This window comes from Molossus molossus, unplaced genomic scaffold (genome assembly GCF_014108415.1).
Source record: "Molossus molossus isolate mMolMol1 unplaced genomic scaffold, mMolMol1.p scaffold_m16_p_14, whole genome shotgun sequence".
Lineage (NCBI taxonomy): Eukaryota > Metazoa > Chordata > Mammalia > Chiroptera > Molossidae > Molossus > Molossus molossus.
Window position 1 is genome coordinate 18,661,738 of NW_023425349.1, and position 16,338 is coordinate 18,678,075.

General features: G+C 51.2%; 1 protein-coding gene across 4 annotated transcripts in view; it reads left to right on the forward strand.

Moving 5' to 3' along the window:
* Positions 1-16,338, forward strand: part of WHRN (whirlin) — an 81,401-nt gene that overhangs the window by 12,991 nt on the left and 52,072 nt on the right. For all 4 annotated transcript variants that reach the window (XM_036261472.1, XM_036261474.1, XM_036261475.1 and 1 more), the window contains exon 2: positions 13,862-14,080. In XM_036261472.1, coding sequence (XP_036117365.1) covers positions 13,862-14,080 — 219 coding nt within the window. The remainder of the gene's footprint in view (positions 1-13,861; positions 14,081-16,338) is intronic.

Here is a 16,338-nt window from a genome sequence, read left to right on the forward strand (position 1 = left end):
TGAATCTGTCCGCGCCATCTGCCGTGGGGACAGGATGAGAACAGGGTCTCCTGGGCCTCGTGTCAAAGGCTGGCGGCCGTCAACCCGTCACAGACTGGACAAATAAAGGGCCACTTTAGCCCTGGCCGGTTTGGCTCAGCGGTTAGAGCATCCGCCTGCGGTCTGGAGAGACCCGGGTTCGGTTCCCGCTAAGGGCACGTACCTTGGTTGCAGTTTGTCCCCAGCCCTGGTTGGGTCATGTGGGTGGCAACCACTTGATGTGTCGCTTTCACGTTGATGTCTCTCTCTCTCTCTCTCTCTCTCTCTCCCTCCCACTCTATCTGAACAAAATATTGAAAAATGTCCTCGGGTGAGGATAAAAAAAAAAAAAAGGGGGCCACTCTGTCTGGTTTGTAGGAACTGTGAGGAATAGAGGAGTCAGCCTGGACTTCTAAAATAAAGTGTGTGTGTGTGTGTGTTTTAATGACTAAGATACATGAGCTCCATTTAGAAAACTTAGAAACCCCAGAAAAACACAAAGGAAGAAAAACAAAAGTCATTGATAATCTCCTTCACCCACAAATAATCACTCTTGGCCAATTTGATTCCTCTCAAGTCCCCTGTGTGCCTATGTGTGTACATTTGCGTAAATCTGTGTTGGGAATTTTCTCAGCCAGTCTGAACAGAGACAGGAACCTGCTTCTTTCACCAAACAGTGTATCACGACTGTGTCTAGAACTTGACTTTTAGTGATTGCATAATATGTCATCGCAAAAAGATACACAATTCCTTTAACTCATTTTGTCTTACTGAACTCTGAACTGTTTGTTGTTTTTAACATTATCTGTATTGCTGCTTGAAACATCCTTGCACATAAATCTTTAAGCTGGTCTCGTCTCTAACTGTGCCTTGGGCTGTCTTTATACAAGTAGCATTGGCTCAAGGGATAGCTGGGTTTTAAGGCTTTGGCAACTGTTGCCAAATGGCTCTTGGGGAAGCATTTTTTAATTTGTTTGGTAATCCTCACCTGAGGATATTCTTGCATTGATTTTTAGATAGAGTGGAAAGGAGGGAGGGAGGGAGAGACAGAAACAGAGAGAGAAACATCCATGTGAGAGAGACACATCAACTGGCTGCCTCCTGCACAACCCTGACTGGGGCCGGGGTGGAACCCGAAACCGAGGTACGTGCCCTTGACCGGGAATTGAACTCGAGACTCTTTGGTCCTTGTTCCGATGCTCTAACCGCTGAGCCAAACCAGCTAGGGCAAGAGTTTCATTTTTTTACAGCTCTTCCTACCAACTGTAACCGTGTATGAGATGCCTCATTTTCCCCAGCTTTGGCAACACTGGATATTATAGTTCTTTTCCATTTTTTGCCAATCTGATAGATAAAAAAGTATCCTATTTGAATTTGCATGATTTAAATAGGGACGTAGACATGTGCATGTTTTGTTTGCATCACTGCATATACATACATGTAATGTACAAAATATATAGCATATATTATATTGTATATTATACACATCATAACATGTACCATGTATATAATATCTGTAACATACTCATTTATTTTTGGCATATAACTTATTGATGTCCTATGCCCATGTAATCACAAGAGTTTTACATTTCCATGTCATCAGCTCTATCAGTCTTTGAAGAGATGGTTGATTTGGATTCTTCAGTATGAGGGTGAGTTAGACTGGAAGCCTATCCCCTTGTTAACTGAGGGTGCACAGGAAGTGGTGAGGGACAGGAATGTAGAGGCAGTGAGGAGAAGCACCCCATCCGTGTATCCCACTCACGGGCTGAGAAAATGATGCTGATATGAACCGATTTCCCTGATGGATGGTTGTGCCATAGACATCGATTCCATCCAACAAAACACTCCATTGCAAACCCATCGAGGCTCTTCTTGAATGATTATATTTATGACTCCTAGAATCGTGTTAATTTTTTTCCAGAGGAAAAAGAAAAGAATAAAGAGACGGAATTTAAAAGAACATTTGTAAAGGAACTTATTTAAATTAAAAGGGACTGAAAGCCAAGCTTGGTGGGTAATTGAAGAATTGCATTAAAAAAGGAATCAATACCTTTCTGGAATTTGCTTTGTCCTCATTTTGTGAGTTGTTTTGCTAAAGGATGGTCACTCTGTCACTATCTTGCAAATTTCTCTTAGCATTATCCCCCAAGGACCACATTTCCCCTCTTTTTGATCCTTTGTGTTTTTCTTTTAGCAAAGCCTTGACTCTGGGAGACATTAGGAGCAAAGATACTGAAGAGCAGGGGCTTTAAAATGACAGGTCCCTGTTCCAGCTGCTGGGATCCTGGCGTTGCCGGCAGCGAGCAAACGTTTCCTTCTGTATCCTCACACGGAGCCTTTGGAGAAGGTCAAACTCATAAAAAAAAAAAAAAGAGTGGCGGGAATGAACAGTTGATTTTTTTTAACAGTCTACTTTGTAAGGCCCAAATTAAAGGCAAATTTAAACAGCATTAAAGGAAACCGCTAAGGGGGAAAGAAGTTACCGATATTCCCACCTTCCTGACTAGTCATTTCTCTGCCATCTCCCCTGGCAACCCTGCGCGCTCTCATATCCTCAGTGGCCTCCTCTCTGCGTCCGCCCATCTTCGCGCTGTGCCCATGCTGTGCTGTTTCCGGACCCTCTGCCCAGCTGCCTTTCAGGGAGGGATCTGGACGGGCTCGCACAGCGGTTCTGCAGTCCAGTCGCTATTCCCGGGTTGCAGCCGCTCAAGGAGGGGAGGGGGCCACAAAGAGCCGTGCTTTGGGATATATCCAGTTCTTTTCACACCACGATCTGCTTGTGTCAACCTTCCAGAAGAATAGAGACTATCCATTGATGGACTTTTGTTTAAGGGAATGTTAATAAATGACATGTGTTCTTAGACCAAACTTAGCAGCAGCAAAGGATGTCTGGGGAGCGGAGAGTGAGAGGTAGAAGGAGAAAGCAGGGTCGTTGCCCAGGCATCTGTGAAAAGTATCTCTGCCTCCAGCTCCTTGCACAGGGGTGCCTGATCCGTGAGATGCACTTTAGCATTCATTCATCCATCCACTTGGCAATTGTTTTATTGAGCATCTCCTTTGTGATCGGTGTGATTTAACGTCCTCTTTAAACTCTACATATTCTACTTACCTGTTGTTTATTTATTTATAACTTATATTTAAATGAAATTGTGAGCTTCCTAGCAACCTAGGCAAAAATGGAAATTAATACATTATTAGATTCTATTAGAGAACCCATTGGTACTTCAGGAGAGGTAAAATTCCTCATTGGCATCCGGTGGAAGGCAGGGATTTTAGGAGGAAGGCTATTTCAATTGCATTTCTTTGTTGTCTTTCATTTGATGTGGAATCGTCCACAATCTCCTGTCTTTCATGTTTATTGATACATCTGTAACCAAATAAGAATGCCCTGCCTTCTCTGTCTATTGTGAAAGATGTAAACAAAACAAGTATGTTGTATAAGTACGTGGAGATGTGTTCTTTCAGGGAAAAGGAGCAGCACGTGCAAACAGCTCGCAGCACTTGATACTGTAAGAAAGGCCGGGTGCCGGGCAGGAGGTGAGGCTGGCCAGGCTGCAGCGTCAGCTGTGTAGGCCTGAGGTGCACTGCGAGGAGTTTGCATTTTACATCAGGAGCAATCGGAGACTTTGGGGCAGGGAAGGGACAGGGTTCATTTGCATTTTAGAGGGACACTGGCTGCTCTGCAGAGACTGATTCTGGAGGCTGGGAAGCTGTTGCAGTTCATGGCCCCTCTAAAAGGCAATTAGCACGGATGAAAATGTGGTGCAGAGGAAAGGAGCTCTGAAGACTGAGGGCTAATTAGGGCTTTACTTTCTCATGACATTAAAATATGCCAGTGGGGCAGAGAGTGCGCGTCACCAACCTCTGTCTTCCCTCAAAGTGGGACTGAAGAGGGAGGGTCTCTCCAGCCCAAGGAGCTGCACCTGGCAGCATGTCAGGGTTCAGGAGTCCAGAGGCTGTCATTTGTTTACAGTTCCACATCCCCTCTTCAGATCCTCTCCTTGTCCATCTTGTGAGCCCAAGACTTCCGGTTGGCCTTGTGTTATCTGAAGCCCCTTGAACCACTGGTAAGAAAGGCACAAGTATGCAGAGTCCAAGATTCAAATCCAAGCCCTGCCCCTTAGCATCCTCTTTGTGACCTCGTATAAATACTCCACACCTACAGTCTGTCCTCAGCTGTGCAATGGGAAGAATAAACACTGTAGTCGTCACTGTTATGTTGCTGCTACCAGTAATATTAACCATCACTTACTGGGCAACTACTATGTGCCAGTCCCAGTGCAAGATGCTTTGTGTACATTGTTGAATCGGTCCTCATTTTGTCTACATGACAACTCCATAAGGGTAGGCATTTAACAGGTGAGAAAGCTGAAGCCCAGACGACTTAAGTAACTTGTCTAAAGTCTCATAACTGGGAAGAGGTGGACCTTCATTTGGAATAACTTTTTTTTTTTTTATCCTCACCTGAGGACATTTTTGCATTTATCTTCAGATAGAGAGGGAGGGAGAGAGGGAGAAAGAGACACATTGAGTGGTTGCCACACACACGACCCCAACCAGGGCCGGGGACAAACCACAACCAAGGTACGTGCCCTTAGCGGGAATAGAACCCGGGTCTCTCCAGTTCACGGCTGACGCTCTAACCACTGAGCAAAACCGGCCAGGGCTAGAATGACTTTCTAGTGAAAAACTCTTAGGGGTCCTCAACCTAAGATACCTTTTTATGCCCTGGCCGGTGTAGCTCAGTGGATTGAGCATCGTTCCATGAACTGGGAGGTGCCGGTTGGATTCCTGGTCAGGGCACATGCCCGGCAGGAGGCGGCTGATGGATGTTTCTTGCATCAGTGTTTCTATCTCTCCCTTCCTTTTGCTCTAAAATATCAATAAAAACATAAAATAATTTAAAATAAAAGATACCTTTTTATTTTGGTGCTTTGCAGTACTTTAGTCCCCAGATGAAGTCAGAAGATAGAACCAAGATTTGCCTAAACTGTAATATTTCTGGAGCCCATGGAAGAAAGCACAAGGGAGCATTGATACCTACACCAGAGTGTGCTTTGGAAAAAGATTGTTGGAAAGTCCCCACCCAGTGGCATCCACAGCCTCTGTAGATGGGGGAATTCAGACCTTCTATAGACCCAGGTGGCACAGTGCTTCCCCCTGCAGGTGGTTGCAGGAACTACAACAGGGAGGGACATAATAGGTAGTTATGTATGAAAAAACACACATCGCCCTCCGCCTCAGGAATTCCACCCTTCCATGATCTACAGCAGCGATCTTCAACCGGTGTGCCACAAGAATTTTTAAAACATGCAATACCTGACTATTTAGTCAGGGGCACTGACCTCTTTTCCCTTAGATTGTCAAATAAAAAAATGACACCAGCCAACACAGCAATAGCCATCCAGTGTGAATGAATCAAAATTATACTTTTTTTTTGTCAGATCGGCAAAATACATATTTTTTTGTGTGCGGCAGAATGTTAGCAGTTGGTTTATGCGCGCCGTGGGGTGAAATGGGTTGGAAACCGCTGCGTGGAGAATGAGGTGCACACGTGCTCCTAGCAGGTGGTAGTGTTATCGCAGCAGGGTCTGTGCGGGCAGAAAAACGAGGAGCAACCGAAGTACCCAGCAGCAGAGGAGCGGTAGTTCAGCGGTGGTCCATCTCTGCCAGGGATGGTGATGCGGTACATAAGAAAGGAGCTTAATGTCATTGAACTAGAGAGGAATGATCCTCGAAATACGTATTTTAGCTGGAAAGAAAGGTGATGACAATGTGAAGTATGAGTCAATTTATGTAAACATCAGACAACAATAGCTTCCTATATGTACATTCACGGGACAGATGAGGACGGGTAAGCACCGAAATGTAGCAGTGGTTTCCACGGATGGTGGGTTGGGACCCTGTAGTTCTTACCTATGTTCTGGCCCTAACCATCTTATGTATATTAACTAATTTAATCCTCACAACCACCCTGTGAGATAATGACACTATTATCTCGTCTTATGCCTGAGAAACTGGGGCACAGACTGTTAAGTAATTTGCCTAAGGTTGCATTTGGCAGGTGGCAGAGCTGGGAATGGGGATCCCTGCAGCCTGGCTCCAGAGCTGTAGCCCTTAACCACCCCCTTTTCTGATTCTCTCTCCAGATCCCATGTGTGTCTGAGGTGTGTCTGCTCACATGTGGGGAAGCAGGGATGGTGACCTGGGGCTGCCTGAGCCCTGGTGTAGTGCACTGCTCATTCTGTGGCCTCATTTGAGCAGATTCCGGGGCGCTGCCTGGCATAGAGAAAGCTCAGTAAATATCCTATTGAATGAATAAACGAATGAATGGATGATAAGGAGCAGGGAGAGGTTATCTGGAAAACAATAAGCAGTGTGCCTCAAGTAACATACTATAGTCTTAGAGATAAGATGCATGAAAGTGATGCAGAGCCTATAATATAGATGGCAACAAAAACATCGAGGTGTGCTAGGTGCTCTTGGGGAAGGAGAGTCAGTCACAATCTAGGAAGGCTTCCTGGAATTGGTGAGAGAGGGGCTGAGTGTCAGGTGGGGAAGATATGAGGAAGCGTGGATGAAAGAAAAGCAGGATGTTTATGAAGATGAGGAAGGTTGGGAGAGAAGCTAGAGCTGTCCATGTATCTGTGTCTATGTGGATTAGAGGGTTAGAGGATCTGCAGTTCTCGTGCTTGGGACAAGGAGCTGGCTGGCTCAGGAAAGGAATTCACTTGCATTTGGTACCTACTTTGTGCCAGGTAGTATATAAGCAGTTTACATGATCTTAGTCATCCTCATAGCATTTGCATTAAGATTTTGTTTCAGCCCTGGCCAGTTTTGCTCAGTGGTTAGAGCGTCGGCCTGTGGTCCGGAGAGACCCAGGTTCGGTTCCCGCTAAGGGCACGTACCTCAGTTGCAGTTTGTCCCCAGCCCTGGTTGGGTCGTGCGGGTGGCGGCCACTCGATGCGTCCCTTTCACATCGGCCTCTCTCTCTCTCTCTCTCTCTCTCTCTCTCTCTCCCTCCCTCCCTCCCTCCCACTCTATCTATGGGGGAAAAAAATGTCCTCGAGTAAGGATTAAAAAAAAAGATTTTGTTTCAATCATAGTTGACAAACAATATTATATTACTTTCAGATGTACAATATAGTGATCAGATATTTATCTACATTAGGAAGTGATCACTACAATAAGTCTATACCCTTTGGCACCATATATAGTTATTATACTATAGTTGACTATATTCCTTTACATCCCCATGACTGTTTTTATACTGGCAATTTCTATTTCTTAATTCCTTTTACACCCATCTGTACAACTCCCCCCGCCCCCAATCTGGCAACCGTCAGTTTGTTCTCTATATCTATTAGTTTGTTTCTGCTTTATTTTATGTATGTATTTGTGTTTTTAGATCCCACATACAAGTGAAATCATATGGTATTTGTCTTTCTCTGGCTGCCATAGTTCACTTAACATAATGTCCTCTAGGTCCATTCGTGTTGTTGCAAATGGCAAGATTTCATTCTTTTTTATGGCTGAGTAATATTCCACTATATATATATATCACAACTTCTTTATCCATTCATCTGTCAATGGACACCTAGATTGCTTCCATATCTTGGCCATTGTAAATAATGCACAGCAGTTGCATTTTAATTGCAGAGATTGGCATAGAGAGGTTAGATAATTTGTTGTGTGCCACCCAGCAAGTGAACAGCAGAGCCACGATTGGCGCCCAGTGTGTCTGGACCCAAAGCCCCAGCGAGGCCAGAGGGGGTCAGGAAGAGCAGGCGTGTGTCATTCTTTCCTCTCTTCCCAGTCACTAACCTGAGTCTCAGACCAGCTCCCCTTCCTGAGGCTGAGCATCACTGTTTCCAAGAAGAGAAAAGCTTGCTCCTCGAGGTCTGTGCCCTGAAATAAGCTGGATGACTCACCTTTAGTGTCTTTACTCAAGACTTTTCCAGAACACTATGTTTTGCACATGCCCCTCAGGGCAACAGTCTGGCAGTCTCGCGACCTTGTGGTCCACTTTGTGGCTGCGCTTGGGTGCATGTTTTTGAACATGTGCACATCTCTGTGTTCGCACACCTGAGTCCCCTGACACTGTGTCCCTCTCCAGCCTCTTTCTCAGTCCTCTGCCAAGCAGAGAAGCATGTCAGCCTGGTCTGTGATTTTTGGATTTCAGAGTTAGCTCTGAAGGGCTGAGTGAGGCAGATTTGCCCCTGGGAGCATTAATCCAAGCAGCAAGTTGTTAAGTTTGAAGACATACACATATAATTTGCATTTCGGAATCACAGCGTGCTGCCTCAATAGTCATCCGGTGATGGATAGTCTCTCAGCCACGTCCTCTGCCGGGTCAGGTGGAGATCTCTCTGCGCGGACTCGGTGGACTGCCCGCAAGTCCCTCGGTCGAGTTTCACCCGTAAACACAGGATAGAAAGCATGAGAACACAGTGCCCTGATGGCCACTCTGCCTGCTGTGGATTCTCCCTGGAGCTCGTGCTGCTTCTTTGCAGCCACAGCTCATTGAATTCTTAAGTGAGAGGCACTGTGCTAACAGGGCTCCCCTACCTAAGGGAGAGTGGAATTATCTTCATGTTACAGGAGAGACCCAGAAAGGCTCGGTGACCTGCGTAAGGGGCGCTGTTCATAACTGTGGATTCAGGGGTCCGGCTCACTGCAGAGCACCACAGCGGGCGAGGGCCCGGCCACAGAAAGTCGACGTGCCTAGGCCAAGCACGCAGGTTGCTTGAAGGTGGGTGGTTTACCACCCGTAGGCAGCTGCTTGCAGAGAGCAGGGCCCCTCAGCATAGTCCTGTTGGAGGGGCGTCTCCCCAGCCCTCAGGTCCCCCAAAGGGTCCTCCAGTGCCCACGATGCTGCGTTGGGGTGTGCATCCTGCCACGCCCGACATGCTCCATCTGCCCTACTGGTGTTCACTTAAACCCCCTCGGCCCCTCCCAGCCGATATGGAACCTCAGAGCCCCCAGGTTCAAGATCTGGTTGAAAGACCTTGTCGCAACCCAGCCAGCACAGTTCTGCGTGCTCACTCCCTAAAGGGGAAATGGGATGGCAGTGCCCCAGGTGCAGCCCTGAGGCCTGCCTGGAGTTGGTCCCTGCATGTGCCAAAGCCCCTGATCTCTTTGCTACCATGACCCACCCGTGCCCACCATGCAGGTCAATAAAGCCTTTTCTTCTAAATGCAGCCTGAACCAGATGACAGTGAAGTTTGACTTGGGGCAGGACCTGAGCAATCAGTGAGTCCAGCCTGCTCACTGCCCGTTGGCACAACCAAGTCCCAGCGAGAGGAGGTTGTAGCCTTAAGTCACCCACAAGCCAGTGGCACAGCGGGGACATGCCTGAGCTGCCGTGTGCCTCGGGGTTCTCTCACCCCGCTGCCTAAGGCTGCTTGCTGCGGAGCGCGCCCTGGTGAGAGGAGCCGCTGGTGCTTTTGAGAAACCAATGGCCTGCAGCACCTAACCTGGACAAGGACCCGTGATCCCCAGAGGGCCTGAGCCTGGGGTCGGGGGCCATGGCAGTGGGTGTGGAAAGCTGGTGGAAGGGAGAATGCATTAGCCAGCTCTTTTTGGGAATTACCTCCTGCGCTCAGTGCCACCCCTTAAAAAAAGCAAGCGGTTGTTTGTAAGTACGGAGACAAGGGGACAATAAGAAGTATAGCCCTGGCCAGTTTGGTTCAGCGGTTAGAGTGTCAGCCTGCGGACTGGAGAGTCCCGAGTTCGGTTCCCGCTTGGGGCATGTCCCTGGCCCTGGTTGGGGTCGTGTGGGTGGCAGCCACTTGATGTGTTTCTCTCACATTGATGTTTCTATCTCTCTCTTCCTCCCTCTCTCCCTCTTGCTAAAAGAAAAGTATAGTCCTGGCCGGTTTTGCTCAGTGGTTAGAGCGTCGGCCTGTGGTCCAGAGAGACCCGGGTTTGGTTCCTGCTAAGGGCACGTACCTCAGTTGCAGTTTGTCCCCGGCCCTGGCTGGGTTGTGCGGGTGGCAACCACTCAATGTGTCCCTTTCACGTCAATGTTTCTCTCTCTTCCTCCCACTCTATCTGAACAAAAAATGGAAAAATGTCCTCGGGTAAGGATTAAAAAAAAAAAGTATAAGCCAGCTTCTTAGACTGCCCCCCACCTCCTCGCTTTCCCCGCCTGGCACACACGTTTTAGGGGGGATGGAGCCCTCCTGCAGGGTTCTGAGAGCCTGTCCCAGGAATCTCGTTTTCTTCCGTTTTACTAGGAAAATGAAGCGAATGGCAGTGGATGACAACATTCTTGCTCTTTAAGACCCATGGAAAGCCCTCGTTACCCCACAAAGGCCAGGAGTAGAGGTTCCCGAATGGTCGAGGTTTGCGTGATCATCAGATGTTCTGGTCCCATAGGCTTGTGACGGGGAAACTGAGGTGCAGAGGGGAAGGGACTGGCCCGGGACTGGCCTCCTGTGCCCTTGGCCGTGCCTCTCCTAGCTGTACCCTCTCTGTCCTTCCCATTTCGGGTTGCCAGGGTCCCCTGCTGCAGCATACTGGGGGCAGGCGGCGCGCGGGAGACTCCTAACCTCCCCCGGCCTCTCCGGCGCCAGCCCTCTGTGGTGTCCTCATCAAAGTCATTAACCTCCTCGGGCTCTCAAGGTTGTTGCCTGCCTATTAATAGACTGACCAGGAGAATTCCACCACTGCCAGCAACACAGAATAGAAATCACGCTCCAGGCGCTGGTTTTCCTCTCTCCCCCACCAGCTTCTTCAACTCCTCGGACAAAGCTCTTTTACACCTGGCTTCCCTTCCCAGAGTGGACATGCCAGGGAGGGGGTGGGCTCTGCCGCTTGCCGAGCTGCTCCTGTGTGCACAGTCTGCAGACCTCTCCCACGGGCTCTTTTACACCTGGTTTCCCTTCCCAGAGTGGACATGCCAGGGAGGGGGGGGGGCTCCGCCGCTTGCCGAGCTGCTCCTGTGTGCACAGTCTGCAGACCTCTCCCACAGGGTCTTTTACACCTGGCTTCCCTTCCCAGAGTGGACATGCCAGGGGGGGGGGGGGAGGGGGCTCTGCTGCTTGCCGAGCTGCTCCTGTGTGCACAGACTGCAGACCTCTCCCACGGGGTCTAGTTTGACCCACACACCCTGGGGAGCGGACACTGTTCTGTCACCGGCGCTGCCTTGGCAGAGGGCGTGGCTGGCCCAAAGACTCTGGGCTGACAAGTGACAGAAGCCACTCACACCCAGTTCTGCCCGAATCCCCAGCCTGTGTCCCTTCCCCTTGCACCCCGCTGTCCCCAGTTGTAGCGCAGCCTTCCAGACCGGATTTGTAAGGGGCTTCAGGGTGATGCCTGTGGATGTTGGGGTTTCTTCGCGGGTTGTACACGTACTTTCTCACCCCATCAGGTCAACCAGGCTTTTCTGAGGACCTACTGTGTGCCAGGGGGAGCCTCTCACCAGGCTGTTAGTGCCACGAGGAGATGCCCACTTTGTTCTCTCCAGGCCTGGCACCCCGTGGGCTCACAGTTAGCCCTGATGAATGAATGGTGGGGTCAGACTCACTGTCCAGGTGAGAAGCAGAGAAGAGGCAGGCCCGTGGGCACAGCACGGAGCAGCCAGACGGAGGAGGGAGCAGTGGGCAGGGAAGAGGGGACAGGATGACTGTGCAGCGGCTCCCTGGGCTCCATGTGCCCTGAGCCCCATTTCCCGCTTTGCTCCCAAAGAAGCCCACTTGGTCTCCGGCTTCCTCCATCCCGCACCTCAAACTTTAGCAGAGATTTCAATTTTCCCAGCCATTTTGCCAGGGGAGTCCCAGGGAAGGCTAAAAGAACTCGGTAAATCTTTCCCTGCTCATATTCTAGACATCTTTTCCTAAGAGCGGAAGTTTGGAGAGCTGCCATCCTCTCATTACCCCTCTGCCGGGGACTAGCACGGAGCCGGCACCGGAGGGACCCGCGCCGCCCTGCTCGCCCTTCCTCCCCCGAGAGGTGCATGTCAGCACGTCCTCAGGCAGGCCCTGTCCAGCCGGGCGCCCCACTGTCCTTGAACGCTCCGCCCTGGGCCTCATTTGGCTGTCAGGAGTATTGGGGAGTCAGTAGAATGATGTACACTCCCGATGCGGGCAAGCTGGGAGGACCAGACAGCTAAGTACTCTCCTCCCCCTTGTAGACATAGAGTTGTTTTCTGAAAGCAATATACCCTCATTCTGGAACATTAGGAAAATATTGAGAAACAGGAAGAACGCCGTAATAATCACCCATAACCCCGCCACCCGGAGAGAAGCATGTGGGCATCTTGGCACACACGGCTCGTTTTCGTTCTGTTTTTCCCCGTGTGATTTTTCTTCTACCGGAACTGAGATCATACTGTAAGACATGATTTATAGCCCTTTGACCCCACTTAACATTAAGATAGATCACATATCCTTGGCATTACAAAGTTTTGTAATGATTTTAAAATGTGACTTTAACGGGCAGCGTGCACTGTCACGAGAGCAGGCACCATCGGTTACTCAAATGTTAATCCTGGTGCTAAATGGCTTCCTGGGGGCGGGGGAAGGGCGCTGCGTTTCGGCTGCAGGTACATTAGAGAAAGGAACAGCCGATCTCGGTTTCCACCCAGGGCACCGGGTCTGGGCTCTCCTTTCCTTGTGGTGGGTCCATCTCCAGACTGGAAAATATAGGTCGAAGGAGGTATCTACACTCAAAATTACTTGCTACGGGAAAGGAACTTCATATGAGCTATGTGGACAGGCGATTTCCCTCCGTCTCCATCCAAATAATGGGCTCTCCTTCCCCTCCAGACTGGATTCCGTGAGGATTTCAGGAGCTACGGCGTGGCAGGTGCAGACCGCCTGGCTCGTACAGGCCCGCGAGCTGTCATCATCAGTATTTTCACCTCCTGACTGTCTTGTCTGGTATTTTATCAGGGTGGCCAAGACCACCCCAGATCTGTGACACTGGGAGGGCTCAGAGGCTCAGCACACAGTTGTGCTTGTGGCTAAGATTTATGTCAGCGAGAGGATGTCGGCGAACCCAGCACAGGGAGCAGGTGCGCACAGGGAGCAGGAAGCCAGGCGCAGACCTCGGGGTCCTCGCCTGTGCCGTCCGCAGGGCGAGCTTCGTTCCCCCAGCGCTGAGCTGTGACAGCAAGTGTGAGGTGCTGCCTGCCAAAGATGCTCATGAGAGACTCCGCACCAAGGGTTTTATTGGGGGCTGGTCACACAGGCACCCTCTGCCGGTACCCACTTTCCAGATCTCCAGAAGAAAAGCAAGTGGTGACCATAAAGCCACGCAGTTGACACGAATGGCCTGGGCACCATGCACCCTTGTCAATTGGGGAGCGGTGGGAACAGTCGGAATGCAGGTCCCCAGGTGCCAACCACGCAGCCTTCCTGCAGATGCAGGCTCAGGCCGGCTCTGTCAGCTCTTCTTTTTTCTTTATTGAATTTAGAGAGAGGAGAAGGGAGAGAGAGAGAGATAGAAACATCGATGAGATAGAACAGCAATTGGCCTCCTCCTGCCTGCCCCCCACTGGGGATTTGGCCCGCAACCTGGGCACGTGCCCTGACTGGGAATCGAAGTGGGGCCTCTTGGTGCCTGGGTCAACGCTCAGCCACTGGGCCACAGCAGCCAGGCTCTGTTAGCTCTTTTCTGTACAGGGGTGCTAAGAGACCATTTCTCATGTTTGGACCACTTCAAGATAAGGGTGGGACAGGTGTCCTGTTTCCATAGGACAAAACCAAAGGAAAGGGATGTAGGGACTGGCCTTCTCCTCCGTGAACAGGTCCTGAGAGGAAGCGAGTTCTGGGGAACGGGAGGGTGTTCCTCCCTGCCCTCGCCCTGCTAACCCTGTGTGTCCCTCTTTCTCCAGGCCCTCAAGGGCTCCAAGAAGCTGGTGCTGTCGGTGTACTCGGCTGGGCGCATCCCGGGGGGCTACGTCACCAACCACATCTACACCTGGGTGGACCCGCAGGGCCGCAGCATCTCCCCGCCCTCCGGCCTGCCCCAGCCGCATGGCAGCACCCTGAGGCAGCGCGAGGGTGACCGGAGGAGCACCCTGCACCTCCTGCAAGGCGGGGATGAGAAGAAGGTGAGCCAACTGGCCTTGGCCTCTGCGGGCCGACCTGGGATAGAAGGCTGGTTGGGAGGCTGGCCCCCAAGACTCCATTCTTCTCGCCACACCCAGAGCAGGGAAGCCTCTGAGGCTGGAGGAGGGGGCTCGGTTCTGTCGGGGCTCAGTTCTGTCGGGGCGCTGCCTCCTTCAGACCTGTGCAGGCTGCAGGGCTGCAGCAAAGAGCCCAGAGTGTGATTCAGATAAGATCGGTTCTCCCTCCCCGTCACAGTGGAACAGAGGGGAGTGTGGGCTGGTGGGCAGTGCTCTCCACGCCTTGTTCAGGGACCCAGGTTCCCTTCTCTACCACCCTCTGGGGGGTTGCCCACTCTGGTGGCTGAAGCTGGGCCATGCCAGGTGCCCATCTGACCCCTGGACTGGAAAGGGGATGAGAGGAAGTTCAGAGCTTCTCTTTAAACTTGAAATGGTTTCACTTCCCAGCAGTCCAGGCCCAGGCGCTTAGCCACACTCAGCTGCCAGGACCTCATGCCCTTTGGGGGTGCTGGTCTCTGGTTGTGAGGAACAGAAGTCTGTCACCTCCACCAAGTAAGAATTGACTGGCAAGGTGTGGTTAGTCCCAGAATTAAAGCTGAGACACTTGGGGGTACAGCCTCCAGAAGAAAGGGGGGTCCTCCCTTTCAGTTCTCCGCATCCTTCCCCTCAAGGGAGGTGCGTCTGATTGGCTGGCGGGGACAGCTGGGCACTTTGATTGACAGAACCACCAAGATTGTAGCTATTGGGGGAGGGGTTGTTGTCCAAAGCACCCTGGGCTCTTGTACCTGCAGAAGGAGGGACAGGGGCATCGATAGATGCCCTTACAGAGCCCTCCTCTCCCCAGATACGACTGTTTCTTAAAATATTGTGAAAAGGACTGAGAGATGGTCCCCCTGCTGTCTCTCTGGGGGCTGTTTGCCTTGCACCCCCAGTCGCTCCTGGGACCAGAATGTCATTTCTGCAAGAGCTCTCTGGTCATTCAGGACCTGGACACCGACAGCCCGGAGGCCACAGAGGTTGGGGCTGTGGGCCAAGCGCCTTCCCTCTGGGGGCTTTCTCAGCTTTCCTCTCCTGTCGATAAGACCGTAACATTTATTTAACGGGTTTTGTGTTCTTTGTGCTCAAACGTCAATATGCAGCACGAGGCAGAGATGGCAGCAGCTTCCACGCCAGGCGAGAGGCGGCGGGGTGCCCAGTCGGTCTGCACCACTGGGGCGGCCTGGGCGTCTTCAGGGCAGGCAGGACTGGCAGGGGCTTGCACCCTGGCCCCTCCAGGCGACCTTGCTCCCGGGCAGTCGAGGAAACAGCGGTGCGCGTGGGCTGACCCGTTTCCACAGCCCGCCTCCAGAGGTGGGCAGAGAACGTGCTCTGTCTTTTCTCAGGCCCCTCCCTAGTGCAGGGCGGGATGTTCAAGTAGGAATGATCGCTGCGGGGAGCTGCCAGGTGCTGGGCTGTGCTTCCCTGAAGCCTCTGGCTGCCCTGCAGGGGAGGGATGGGGACTCGGAGCACTGGGCAGCCAGGACCCGTGCAGCCCGGCTCCCTGAACTGAGTGAGCTCCTCGTGCGCCTGCGGCTGTTGTGGGAGGTGGGAATAGAGACACGGACAAGAAAGATGAGACCTGGTTCTGGGGAAGCTTCCACTGAGCTTGGAGGTCACGGGAGGATTGAGACAATGATACAAAAATGAACATAAGTTAGCAAAATCATTAAAGTGGCCCGGCTGGTGTGGCTCACTGGTTGAGTGTCCACCCATGCACCAAGAGGTCACCAGTTTGATTCCTGGTCAGGGCACATGCCCAGGTTGTGGGCCTGATCTCCAGTAGGGGGCACGCAGGAGGCAGCCAGTCGATGTTCTCTCTCATCGATGTTTCTCTCTCTCTCCCTCTCCCCTCCCCTCTCTCTAAAATCAGTAAAGATAATTTTTTGTGGTACGTGCCCCTAGCAGGAATCGAACCCGGGACTCTCTGGTCCGCAGGCTGACATTCAACTGCTGAGCCAAACTGGCCAGGGCAAGAAAAAAGTTTTAATAAAATAAGTAAAGTGGTGAAGACTGACGGAAGAAGTAAGGTCAGGAGAGGAGATAGAGTGGGGGAGAGGAAGCACTCTTTGGATGAATGGCCAGGGAGGGCCTCTTGGAGGAGAAATTCCTGAGTGAAACCTACAGGAAGGAGGAGTCACCATTGCCTCCTGGGGCTTGAAAATTTCAGGTAGTAAGGACAGCATGTGCAAAGGTCCTGAGGTGGG